The following is a 14,149-nucleotide window of genomic DNA, read 5'->3' as shown; positions in this document are numbered from 1 at the left end:
TGAATTTCCTCAGCCTTTTAAAAAAAAACGTCTATTTTTCTAAACCTTGACAACAAAAATGGTCATAAACCAAACACATATCACAAAGAGTAATTTTATACTTATTTTTTCATAACTTTATTTCGAATAAAATATATTAAGCTAATTTTCAGAGGGGAAAAAGTGATATGGTCGTGAGTCAAATAAAATGTTATGCTTCTGCATTTTCTCTGGTCTATTTTTAGGTCATCTGTTAAGATAAACATTTTTAGGTGACCTGAGCAAATGACCTATTGCTTTCCGTTTTCTGCTTCGTCGCGTATATTGTGTGTCGTGTGTTTACATTTGAACATATTTAGATTCTTCTCAGAAAGCACTTAACCGATTTCAACCACATTTGTTTGAAGCAATTATGGGTGAAAGGCAACACAAGTTGTAAATTTCTGTGGGGACAAAACCACTAAAATTCATGCAATCTTAAAAAACTCTTCTTTACTCCTGGACATCAAACAGTCAAATTGTTTGCATGAATGTAATGAGCATTTAGTCTTCTACCACAATTGTGAATTAAATTGATGGCACCAGGGTCAAGGGGTTCTATACTGCTAGGGCGGGGCTCTATTGAATATACAGTGAAAATGTATTATTCCTTTGATTTTTTTTTCTCTCTGCTCCTTGGTATTAAATAAACAAACTAAGTACATACTTATAATGTGCAGGGATGTCTCTTCCCAAACTGTGTATTTTATAGCTTAAGGATCAGGGGTTCCAGTGTTAGAGTGAGTTTCTTTTTGATTATATGTCATTCCGTTTTGAAAATAAATTTTAAAGGAAATAATGTCATCTTGTACTTTTACGTATTTTCAAAAGATGTATGTTTATATTACCTTTTAAAAATAATTTGTTTGAATGTTCCAATGATTCATGCTTAGCAGCAGTAATTTGATCAAAAGTTCATGATAAATTGAGCGACTAACAGGGATTTATTTTACTTGCAGGAACTCTATCTGGAAATATCACTATTTATGGTTTGGCAAAACGTCCATCGTCCATACCTTTGTCGCCAACATCAAATCTACCCTCTGGGTATTTAAACATACTGGGATAAAATCGGTCAAATTTATAATTAATAAAGAATTAAAAAAAAAATACGAATGAGTTAAGTTTGATGCTTAAAATGAAATTGTTCTTTTCAATTTACATTTAGTTAGAGAAAAAAAACAAAAATATTTAATGCCAAAAAAATATACATACATAATACACACAAACTGCCCTTCCTCTAGAATTATTTACATTCATATAATACAAGTATAGAGTACAGTACAAGTACAGATGTTAAAGAGACAGCCCAGGAGAACATTCTAATTCATACTGATAGTTACTCAGCATGGTGCAAAACTATAATTTGGAGAAGGCTTGATTTAATTTAATTGCCTGAAATTCAGGGTGTAGAAGAAATTAATAGTTTATATGGATATAAGTTAGAACGCGCACTTCTATGTAAATAGTGCATTGTAAATCAATTTTATGCAAATTTTTAATGCATAGCTCACTTCCAGTTTAAGGTTTAAAAACTAATTAAAATTCCATCTTATTTTAAATTATGTACTTATTTAATCACTTTATTACATGTACATGATAAATAATACACCGTTTTTAATTGAGATGCAGTCATTGCTAGCTACTACAGGTACAGATAATATAAGAACTGACACGATTTAAACGAACTACAATGTATAGACAAGAATATGAAGAGACCCATTCTTGTTTAAGAACTGTTAAATACCCTGGTACATTTTACCTCACTTATTGCCTCTAATTAGAGAAACACCAACACCTTACGAACAAACGTACATGTAACTCGCACGAACTTACCGTATCAGGATAGTTTTTCTCGGGACCGGTGATTGCACCCATATATTTCTCATGTCAATTTTTTGTAAGTATTTACAATGTTATTATAAAAGCGGACAAGTAGAGAAAAATTACGGGTTAGGACACACGTTGTCATGCTTTAGTGATTAAACGTACACATATTACTAGTAGTATTCGCTGTTTTCACTTAGTGGAAAGTTTACATTTTACAGTTTGAAAAAAATATACTCACACCCCTTATAAATTTTGTGCATACGAAACCAACATGTTAAGAGCCATTCTATGTAACCACTTAAAATTTGTCGACACGCATGGTCACCGATATTTATGAAATTTCACACATTTTAAGTATTTCACCCAGGAAACAAAGATATGGAGATAACGAACAGTATTCAATTTCAAAGTCCATAAAACAATATAAAATAAGAGCAGAGCAAACACGGACCCCCGAAACATCAGAGGTGGGATCAGGTGCCATGGAGGAGTGAGCATCTCCTGCCGACCGATCACAGCCATCGTGTGCTCCTTGTCATGATCAGGAAATTACGGAAAAAATACATCGTCAATTCAGTGTATAAATAATGGATTAACAATTTTTTTTATGAAAAACGTCAGTCAGCATTTGACTCAATGATAAATTCTATTTGCTGACAAGGGCATTGTATCGACCATAGAACTTACGAAATGATGACTATAAACGATACTGCTAATATTCTTGTTTCGTCAACTTGTTTGTTAATAATTTACCTCGTTTTAGAAATTGTTCATACGTAGAGCATGCTCTTGCGTATCGAATTAACCAAAATATATACATTCCGTATTCATGTGATTTAGTCTGCATAAGTAAGGGAAGTTTACGAAAGAAAAGTTCAAATCATCACGTTTATCATATAGATTGGTTGTTAGAGTACAATTAACGTCTTTTTTCAAGTACAATATCCAAGTATGAAACAGATGTGTCAAACTCTGTGGTACTCTTTCTCAAAGCCTCCTGGATATATCCTATTGACGTAGAAATGAAAAATACCATTATTAATTGACAATATATCGATATATCTGAAGGAAGAGTTCAAGGCCACTGTAAGTGTTTTCTTTTCACTCATAAGATTTTGCATAAATTCTGTTTCAGATGAATATAAAAATAGGTCTGCTAATAACGGAGCGAAATTGGTTCCCTTGGAAATTCCAATAAATTGTTGGAAGGCCTGGTCTCCAAAAACACATAGATATTGTCAATGAGAAACTAAGCATCTTCTTTGAATTTAGAGTGAGTAGTAAGATTTCATATGCTCCTGGCTGATCGTGATAGTTGAAGAGAAGAAAATCATTTTTGAGCATTTGTAAAAATATAAAGTAAAAAATGGGCAATCAGTGGGTTATTTCTTTAATGGTTGGCTTCATAGCTTTATCTAAAGCGACCATTATTTCTCAAAAATATTCGGCGAAACTGGAATTCAATGATAGGAATTCGAAATCAAAATATGAACTTTTACTCATTCATTGACCGAATGTGCAGCGATGTGTCAAAGGGAGTGCGTCTTATTTGGATTCAACAGTCAAATGAAGAAATGTCGTACCCACAAGAAACTATTCACGTCTGAGCTCTCTGAGGAGGTCAGTTGGAAATACTACTCGGATAGCGGTATGTATATTTGTTATTTTTTTTTTAATATCTGTTTGCTATTTTGGTTTTTAAGTTCCCTCTCGACACGTAACGATATTTTTCTTTGGCATTTCTTTTAAAGTGGAATAGACTATTTTCAATATAATTGATTCTTATAATATTTTTTTCTCTCTGTATACTTTTTCTTTTATTTTTTTTAAATCAATGATCAATTTGGTATTATTTGAACTATTATTTGTGATTTTCTCTATTCTCTATTTTCTCTATTCTTACTATCTATTAGTATATAATGGAAAACATGAAATAAAATTCTTACACCGAGAGTATTTAGTAATAATATTCATTTCAGGTTTTTGACAATTATTTTTCTAATCCATTAGTAAATTAAAGCTTGTAATTAACTAGATCAACAACAAAAAAACTCACTTTAAGCTAGTTCCTCGAAATTGCTTTCTTGAAAGCTGAGATGTGAATCCTGTGCCATGGAAGAGTAAACATCCTTTGTCTACCGGTCAGATTCAACGTGTGTCCCCTGATCTGGAAAATGGAAAGTTTGTGGATAATTCATTTGAAAATAAAAGCCTTACAATCTGTAACTAGATTTTTCAACAGCTATTTTATTCTCCTTATGGTTTATCATCCGATCTACAAATGCATTCATCTTTAACATTTCTTTCAATAAACAGATAATTTATTATATTATAAATAATTGTATTAAATTTTAAATACCTTTAATCATGTAAAAAAATCAGTGATTTGTAAAAATTAGAAAACAAAAATGATTTTAGATAATGGGTACCAGTTTAACATAATCTGCATTGTACTTGTAGTTAACATTTGGGCTTTAACAATTAACATTTATATATGCAAGCATTATATATCCTCTAACTTCTTGTAAATATACATTGTATGATTCTGATTTTTTATTTAAGATTTTGTTGCAGTGCCAAAAGATTGTAAGGATCTTCGCGAAGACAATCAAACTAGTACAGGGGTGTATGATATATACCCCTACGGTACCTTGATCATTCCTGTCCGTGTCTATTGCGATATGACCACAATGGGCGGGGGATGGACGGTATGTAGTTTATCTTAAAATTAAAATTTCATGATAAAACTCACATTGTTATTGTTTTTTAAGGATTGTAGGATATAAGGAATGTGAATTTTTTTGTTCGAAGCAATAAATTGAATGGTTATACATGTTAATTTTGGAAGGCCATTCAGAAACGCGTAGACGGATCTGTGAGCTTTGACAGGACCTGGAGGGAATATAAAAATGATTTTGGTTCACCTGAACAGGAAGTCTGGGTTGGTAAGTGTTAACCACTCTGAAATCGGAACTTTTTATTCCTTCAAAGTTTGAAAAAACAAATTCTTGTGACAGGTAAAACAATTAAACCGCAATAATTATCTGAGTTCAAGACTAGATAAATATGTGTTCTACAACATTCGCATATCGTGTTTAATTGATATCTAAAAAAAAGAAGAGAAGAAAATCATTTTGGAGCACTTTTTATGAGACTTAATTAAGCAGTATTGTACAGCTAAGGAAAATAATTTCATTTTTCATGAATGTAGCTTTATATTTTAAATAGAATTATTTGTATCGCAATGGACTTTTCATCCGATTTCAAATATTTCTTAATACAGGAAATGACGTAATCCATCTGTTAACAAAGGGGAAGAACTCATCTCTGTTTGTTTCCATCACTCTCGAGGACGAAGAAACGTTTTATGAAATGTACGACGGATTCTCTGTCTCTGATGAAGCTGGAAAATATCAACTCTTTCTCGCCGGACCTGCCACGGGAACACTTGGTATGTGTATCCATGTTAAGGTCTTAAAATAGGATTCAAATTATGTATATCATCCTATTTATACTTTTATGTATTGAAAAATCATTAAAGTTTGTAAAAGAGATAAAGATGCGTGTTTCTTTTAAATATGCTGTATACCTTTATGATTTCACGCTTATAAATTATGTTTTATATCTCAGAATATAATTTGCAGGTACAATTCAGGAATTCAGCAGACATTGAATTTGTTAATGTCAAGTAACTAAAATTTCAAATTATATACAGTATTTTAAATAAAAAGAAAATCATGTAATCATTTTAAACAAACAGATACTGTAATTACATTTGCTCAACCATTGTTCCTTTGTTATTCAGCTCACGTTTCTGGTATTTTTTTTTTTTATAATTCACATTTAATCTTCTACGGAAAAAAGAAGTAATTGATCTAAAATATCAACATCATCACAGAAAATGGAGGATCCAAAAAATTATTTGGTCGAAAACATATTCTAATAATAAAAATTCAAACACCTCAACGTGTTTCACATTTACAATACCTTTTCTCTATGAAATGAAAATCTAGTCTACTACGGAATACTTTACAGAGCGTCATTAATCTTACATGTCGAAAAATTACGAAAATTTAACGATAAAAAAATCATATACATACTCAAATTAAAAAAAAAAAAAATAATAAGAACGCCATATTCAAAACACCTCAATGTGTTCCATATTTTCAATACCTATGCTTTATCTAATGAAAATCTAATATTTTAAAACATTTACAGGTACACCATATCTTTTATCGTTATAATTTTGAATGATTTATTTCGTATTGCATTTTATACATTTTTAAAGGCACGATCTCTAAAATGAATATTGTCTTTTTTCATTTATACATGGTTATTTATATTTCCACAGGCCTTAACCCCCCCCCCCAAAAAAAAAAAATACTTTTAAGGTGTAACACACCTGTTACACTGGAAAGGATGATATATGAATTGCGCAGTGTTTTGTTGTCTTGTTTTTTTTCAGTTATCTCTCTTTACGGGAAACAACATGTTAAACTGTGTATTTTAGACGTAACTCAGTATTAAAATTCATGTGATGTAAATTAATAATTAAGGTAAGTCACTCGTCAGCTTTTTAGAAAAGTTCACGCAGAAGCTTTTACTTCAAAACTACTTATTAAAATTCAATTTTTATAACATATTTAAATTCAACGATGTAAATTTTTTAACATTCGATGAAAAATCTGCCCAAAAATCTACAAGGAAGCAAGATTTATGAGGGACTATTTCTATGAGGGTGGAAGGATATTTAGCAGAAAATTCTGCAAATCTGCACATTTATAAAATTTAATGCAATGGAAATTTAGCCTCACATACTTTTACTCGGAGAATATTTTCCGTTTTGATATTGCTAAAACTATTTAATATAGGTCTTAATTTATATTGTTAGACTAAGTTTTACACCTTCCCTCAACAAACTTTGCCAAAAAATGAAAATATATTAAAGAAGTCAAGATCAAATTTACAATATTTTGTGCCTGAAAATCACATATTTTGACAAATATTTCAAAATTAACATCACTGACCCCACCTTTTTCTTTCATTATTTTAAACTACTCGATACTTGTGACTGATCAGCACTAAAGTCGTAAAAAGTTTGATATAAGAAAAAATTTTATTGCCTATTATTTTTTTTAATACCCCCAAAATATTATTTTTTAGTGCAAAAAGGTCACACAATAATTAACGCGCATTAATTTGCAAGATTTGTTTAATGATAAATATTATTCAAACTATTTTACGTAAAATAAGATTATACTTATTGCCATGCTTACATTTGATCAAATATAATAAGGGTTACATTAATTAACCAAAGAGATGAAATTTAAGTGCAAAAAGGTCAACTTAAATGTACCGTAGATCAGTAGGATGCACACTGACCCCCTATTTTCTTTGCAATTTTGAGTTACACTTTATGAGTACTTATCCAAAATATACTTCTCAAAAAATCCTTGATATAACAAATTTCAGGAGTGTCTTACCTTAACAATTGTGAATTGTAACCATTACAATAGGACCGTTACATATGTTCCCCAAACGCTTTCTAAATTGTGCTTTATTTCTGTATCAGGACTTTTTTATTTGCTCAGTATTTCATTTAAGTATAAAAACTACAATTATATCATTTAACATTTTGCATGCGCGAACACGTGCATACATATGCAAGATGATCATGGGATGTTGGCTAAATAATTAACATATATTGATATACTAAGAATAAAAAAAATACGGATATAAATATTACCATTTTAAAAGTATATTATTCATTTCGCACATGCAAACGTGCATGCATGTCCTTGCATTAAGTTTTGATAGTAGCATAATGTTGGAATCTATCATACCTTTTTATATTCTTAATTAAATCCCATTTTGCCGATAAACAAGCACGTGTGTACGTGATTTTATGATAATTCTTATATATCATGCTGTAGATCTTAATAAGGAAAGACAATGTTTGAAATTTTTAAGAATTTTGACGAAAAACAAGAAGGATATTGAGACTTTAGTTTCACCAATCAGAGAGAAGAGCATTTGCATGCGATTAAGATCTTGTTATTTTGACCATGTCATCTTGTCTGTACTAATAATATATCCATACAATATTAGTTTAAAATAATCATCAAAAATTAGAAAAGTTACGGCTATATCCATTATAATGGTAATTCCATGTGTTGCACGTACTCGCTCTTGCCAGCACACGTGGATGTACGTGCTTTCATGAAGTTCTTGTATATCATGCTGCAGATCTTCATAATGTGTGACTATGTTCAAAATTTTAAAGAATTATGAAAAAAAAATCAGAAATATATTGAGACTTCAGAGCGAAGCACACATGCAAGCGCGTGAGATCTTGCTATTTCGACCAAGACATCTTGTCTTTACTACTTACATATCCATAAAATATTAGTTTTAACAAAATCCATCCAAAAATATAAAAGTTATGGCCTTATCCATTACATTGGTAATTTCATGTGTTGAACGTACCCACTCTTGCAAGCACGTGCGCGCAAAATGACTTACGTTCAGCAAATCTATATAACATGCCTAATTACCCTAAAAAGGTTTTACCTTAATTAGACAAGTAGTTCACTAACGGATAAATAAGTACCCTAGAAAAATAATACTAACTAGTTCCCCAAATGCTCCCCAACTTTCTTTCAGTGCCAATTTTCACTAAACATTTTTTATATACTCAGTATCAAAGGATTTTTCATAAAAGAATTATAATAGCTAAAATGATATAAACTATATTTGATTTTGACGTATTGCACGCGCATGCATGTGTGCATGCATGCACATGCAAAATGATCATGGCATCTTGTAAAAACCATTAACATATCTTTATATTCCGAAAATCAATCAAAACATTATAAAAAAAAATAAATGTTACCGTTTTTCAAATGCATTGTTCATTTAACACATTGCGCGTGCGCAAGTGCACGCATGTCCTTGCATTCAATTTTGATAGCAGCATATTCTAAATTTTGTCTTGTTTTGTTGAGAAGCAAGAAAGATAAAGGCATTTAAAGTTTCAGTCAGTCAGATTGCAGTACAGGTGCATGTACATTTTTTCATGAAGATTCTTATATAGCATGCTAAAGTTCTTCATTATGTATGTCCTTGTTAAAATTTCAAAAGACATTGTCAAAAAACAAGAAGGATATTGTGACTTTAGTTTCAGTCAAACAAAACGAAGAATACGTGCATTTGCGCGAGATCTTGCAATTTTGATCATATCATCTTCTCTACATTACTAATACATGTATATACATATATCATGAGTTTAGAAAAAAAAATCATCAAAGATTTCAATAGTTAACGTCTTTCATAATTATGTTGGTCATTCCTCGTATTGCACGTGCGCGAAAAATGACTTTCGTCCAGCAAACCTACATAATATGCCTGCTGACCCTAAAAAGGTTTCATCTTAATCGGATTGCGTTTATCATTGGCGGGGGAAAAAGTACCAAGGAAGAAAAATAATAATAACTTTATACGTTCTTATTCCTAGTGCAACAAGTTGTCTTCCGACCGACTTTTCTTAGAGTTCTATGGTGCGTCATCCTAAGAAATAGATTTCAAAATGTATTTTCTCATTTACGTTCATTAACAGCAGTCTCTCAACGTTCACAATGATTAACATATCTGTCACGACACCCTAAGCTTGATCAATGATAACAAGACTATTTTCTATTTACAATTTTATATAAAAACATATATGTACAAATATACAAAATGAAAATTAATGAATTTCAAAATGTCTATGAGCGTTCATCTTGGACCACGTTCCCGAAACCGTCCACGTCTAATCCTTGTTACGGTCCATGTCATACGGGTACCACGCCCTTGCACAAAATGCCACAACGTCCTCGACGTCCCACGCCAATCCAAAGCGTCTTAAGCGTCCACAGTGCTGACAAAACCAGGAAACCACGTTTCCACACACACGGCCTCGGCCTAGCGTACCACGCCCTCGTGTAGTCGCCCAGGTTGCCACCGCCGACAGCACCAAACCATTGTGTCACCACATTTAAGTACATGTATCAAGAGGGACATTCAACAAATATGCGTAATAATAAGCTTGACCCCGAACGGGCTGCCTTACAACATAGCATAAATGTTTACACATATACTTGTTCAAACATACAGTTTTAACTAATATGTATCACACCGCTTCTTACGGCAAAGCAAAATAAATGTACAATATAACGTTACATTCTAAGTAATAGACTAATATCATTACTTTACGCTTAAACGCACGGCATGTGCACGTGATAAAATTCCCGTATACAATTCAAACACTTTCTCGTGGATAAAAATAGAATAAGCTCAATTTACATAATACTGCATTACATTTTAATATAATAAATGTAAGTAAATTACACTTACCCTGATTGGAGATTCAGTTACCACGAATAAAGGTACCTAACCCTCCATGGACATAACTGTGAAACTACTTTCACTGGTCAAGGAAAACGTGCGCTACCCAAGACAAACCTGACATCACCTTATATAGCGACTGGCCAAATATTTAAATCACCTGAGCATCACAATGGGGCTCTTTGCAGGATAAACGCTAAATACAAATAAGGGTCAACACAGGGCAATACTAATAAAACAAAAAAACAAATAAACAAATAACAAAATCAACTTTGATTGTGACAATATCATAAATATCTATACCTACATGTGACATCAAGATATTTTGATGTCCTCATTTTCAAATTATAAGATATTAAGTACCGCTGAAAATCACACTGAAACAATTAATAGTTTAAAAAATTATAATTTAATATTATTAATTTCTTAATCATCTACCTTAAAATCGCTATTCAGAGTCAACATTTTGTTCTCGAAAAATTGAAATTCTCAAAAGTTTATATATTTAAATGACTGTTCTAAATTTTGTTTTTAGTCCTAACCGGATAATTCAGAAATTAGAACATGTCAGTAGTTTCACTGTTTCATAATAGCACGTAGTATGCTAAGAAATATGGGAAGGGGGTAGCCCCTCGTTATTTTCCGAAGATAAGTTTCTTGCTATTAATATAAGTTTTGATAAATAACCGATCACCCCACCCCACTTCACTTTTAGTTAACGAACAACACCCCTCCTCTCCCAACACACACGTGTCTTTGGTATATTTTTGTGAATGGGAAATTCTTTTTAAGACAAAGAGTTTCCGGAAATTTAAATTTTGGGCAATTCAATTACATTTTTCCCTTACATTTAGTCCATAATATTTTTCCCCTTCTTAACGTGAAAAAAGGTATAACGTTACACAAAAAACTGATATTTTTAGTGCAACACTCGGGTGCTTCTTTGATAAGGTGTAAAATATCATCTTTGTATTTAAACTAACAAACATCGTAACTTTTGTTGCAAAGAAGAGGCCTTTTAGAAACCTCTTTTTTTTATAATTTGTGTAAATCATCAACTCATACTCAGTACACAGACTGCTTAGAAACAAGCTAATACTTACAAGGTCCAAAATCATAATCATCAAAACAAACAAAGGATGATTTAAGGACAAGTTTTCCGCTGTCTTAAAGTTATATAAAACTAAGGCATGTTCCTTGATTTAAGAAATCTTTAAGAAACTGACTTAAGACTAGGACACTTCTAAGACGTCATTACGACACTCCTAAGTCCTAAGATAGCTTGATGAACATGCCTGCTGGAATTCAAGGACTGAACTATTTATATACTATCGCTCTTTTCAGCACCTAAAGCCGTCTATCATAGAAGTACCTCAGTATTATTATTGACAATCAAATCGAAGATATATAAATCATTTCTCTCTGTGATTGGTTTTGTGTAATTTTACAGAAGACTCTATGTTTGACACTGGTTACCCCAATAACTACGATCTGTCTAGGAATGTTCTTCTCCACCCCAGACAGAGATAACGACGGGTCTAGTGACCGTCACTGTGCTGCTTACAGTTACACTAGAGGAGGCTGGTGGTTTAACAATTGTCATGACGCCTTCCTCAATGGTCAATGGTCTTCGGAGTCCTGGCTCAAACCGTGGTTTCCTAAAGTAAGGAGTGCATCGTCTATCAGAGAAACAACGATGATGATCAGGCGTCACTAGGTAATCCTCATTTTAACATTATAACCATTTTTGTTTTCTTTTTCTATTTCTGTGAAAATTTCAAACGGTTATTTGAAGTTCTTTTTTAGAAGGGTATGCTCTTATTTTCTGTGAAACATTAATTTAATTCTTTTTTTTACAGACGAAAGATCATCCATCAAACGATTTTAAATCAATCTTTATCGCGGGGCTTCATTTTAATGTTTAACATGGCAAACTTGTAAACATATATTTTCGGTAAAAGGAGGGGGTTTCAACAATTCTTTAAAGCAGTAAATAATTTGTATTTTTTCCTACTTAATGTAATTAGTAAAAGATGTACATTATATAAGTTGTAATAAATTTGAATTTAGAAATATTTTGTTTTTATTTACAAACACTGATTAATGAAGATGTCTAAACGGTTAATTAGGATAAAGATTACTTAAGTGTAAAACCCATTACAGTGGAACCTGTTTAATCCGACACATTTGCAATATGATTTACTGTGATTTCCACCATTCAATTTCATTATTAATTTCTACTTATGTCTATGATCTTCACACGTTTCAATTCTATACCTTGTTACACATACATTTGTAATCTGTTTCCCGTAAATGTCGGATAAGACAGGTTTCAGTGTATTAAAGATTTAAAGATATGTATAAAAAAATTAATATAATATAGGTAAATATAGGTATATTTGATGTTCATGTTTTGCAGAATAGTACGTCTAAGATTATGCTATTCTAAAAACATACCCATATCTTTTTCCATCAATGCAGTATTTTGAATGGAGGGTCATTTATTATCAATTAATCTACATACAAAAAAAAACTTAAATGGGTGTCATTGTTCCTTTTTAATATTATGAAGAAATTACATTAATTGTTGACGTCAGACGTATTGAAAATTTCTTCCCAAAAATCTAATTATACTATATATATATATATTTAAATACCCCGGTAGCTAAAATTTTACGTGTGGCACGAAACGCAATGATGTCAGGCTCGTACACCTGACAGGTCTAATCGATTTATCAAGGGTAATTTATGAGCTTAAAGTCAAAATATCACATTTTCTGAAGATTAGTATCCCATAATTTTTTAGATGATCGTTTAAAAAATCTAGATTTTTCTGCTCTTGAATGCATACAATACGTAATTTTAGACTATTATCCATGCTGTATACATGTAATATTTTAAACACAATAACACAGAATGGGAGTCAAAAGGTATCAATGAGTGATATCGTTTTATTCTGACGTCACAAATGTTAAATGCTGTGCAAGAGCAGCGTCAAAAGCGAAAATCAAAATTTAAATTTAAGAAATAAGGTATCATTTGGGGGGGGGTGTGTAAAACAGGTTAGTCACGTGATCAAATTCCATAAAGCCCTGCTTTCAATTGTTAATATATAGGATCAACAAAAAAAAAATGTCAGTGAATATCTAACTGATATAATGATAAACATGTTCCTTACTGTTGAATTGGAGGCAACAATAACAAACTTATTTTCATGTGAAAGTTTTTGTTAAAGTATAATATAACTCGCATGAAAGCAAACAATTGGTCTGCTATTAACGGTGCGCAATATGTACCTATGGTACGTCAGATTTATCATTTATCATTGATAGACTTAGTCTCAGATGGATCTGAACTTGGATTTAATTCTACCAGTGGTAATCAAACTTATACTCATAGTTCCCTTTTTAAGAAAGATATTCTTCAACCTATTCTTCATGTTCTTCTTTATCTTATAACTAATAGTCCTGCTGAAAAGGTCCTAAATAAAGAGAACACCAATCTTTCATCTGGCGTTGGGATTTCATGAATATTACGGATTTTGTTGAATAGTACTCCAGGCGATAGGCCAAATATCAAAGAAAAGACGTTGGCACTTTGTCAGAATGGGTTAAATGTATCAGATTTATGCTACAATCCCATATGAAAAGATTGAGGGTCAATATGAAAACCATCTATCCTCGTGTATTCAATAATATAGAAGTGAAAAGGGAATTATATAGATTACATCATCAGTACGCACTGGTTCCTGCTGAGAAAGCAGTTAAAAACATTGTCCTTGTTTGTAAGGCCCATTATATAAATTGTATGAAACATATGGAAATAACATACAGTATTCAAAATCAAAAGTCGTTATAACAAGACAAAACAAACAGGAGCAAAGCAAACACAGACCTCCTAAACATCAGAGGTGGAATCA

The 14,149-nt window shown here is 31.7% G+C and overlaps 1 protein-coding gene across 1 annotated transcript; it reads left to right on the top strand.

The window, feature by feature from the left end:
- The first annotated feature begins 3,372 nt into the window (after window positions 1–3,372).
- Window positions 3,373–11,947, top strand: LOC134231913 (fibroleukin-like). The gene is made up of 6 exons (XM_062713867.1): window positions 3,373–3,496; window positions 4,411–4,556; window positions 4,697–4,793; window positions 5,132–5,299; window positions 5,479–5,492; window positions 11,681–11,947. The coding sequence occupies exons 1-6, from the start codon at window positions 3,373–3,375 to the stop codon at window positions 11,945–11,947; spliced, it is 816 nt and encodes a 271-aa protein (XP_062569851.1).
- Window positions 11,948–14,149: the final 2,202 nt, after the last annotated feature.

The sequence above is a fragment of the Saccostrea cucullata genome, unplaced genomic scaffold (genome assembly GCF_032062105.1).
Source record: "Saccostrea cucullata isolate Sc308-1 unplaced genomic scaffold, CSIRO_AGI_Scuc_v1 ctg10281, whole genome shotgun sequence".
Classification (NCBI taxonomy): domain Eukaryota; kingdom Metazoa; phylum Mollusca; class Bivalvia; order Ostreida; family Ostreidae; genus Saccostrea; species Saccostrea cuccullata.
Note: the sequence above shows the minus strand (reverse complement) of the source record. Positions and strands in the feature narration are given on the sequence as shown.

Bases quoted from the DNA above. Each gene is read 5' to 3' on its own strand.
- LOC134231913 (XM_062713867.1), top strand. From the start codon at position 3,373: ATGTGTCAAAGGGAGTGCGTCTTATTTGGATTCAACAGTCAAATGAAG. The intron at 3,497-4,410 runs GTATGTATATTT...TTTTTATTTAAG, and splicing joins GAAATACTACTCGGATAGCG to ATTTTGTTGCAGTGCCAAAA. The intron at 4,557-4,696 runs GTATGTAGTTTA...TAATTTTGGAAG, and splicing joins CAATGGGCGGGGGATGGACG to GCCATTCAGAAACGCGTAGA.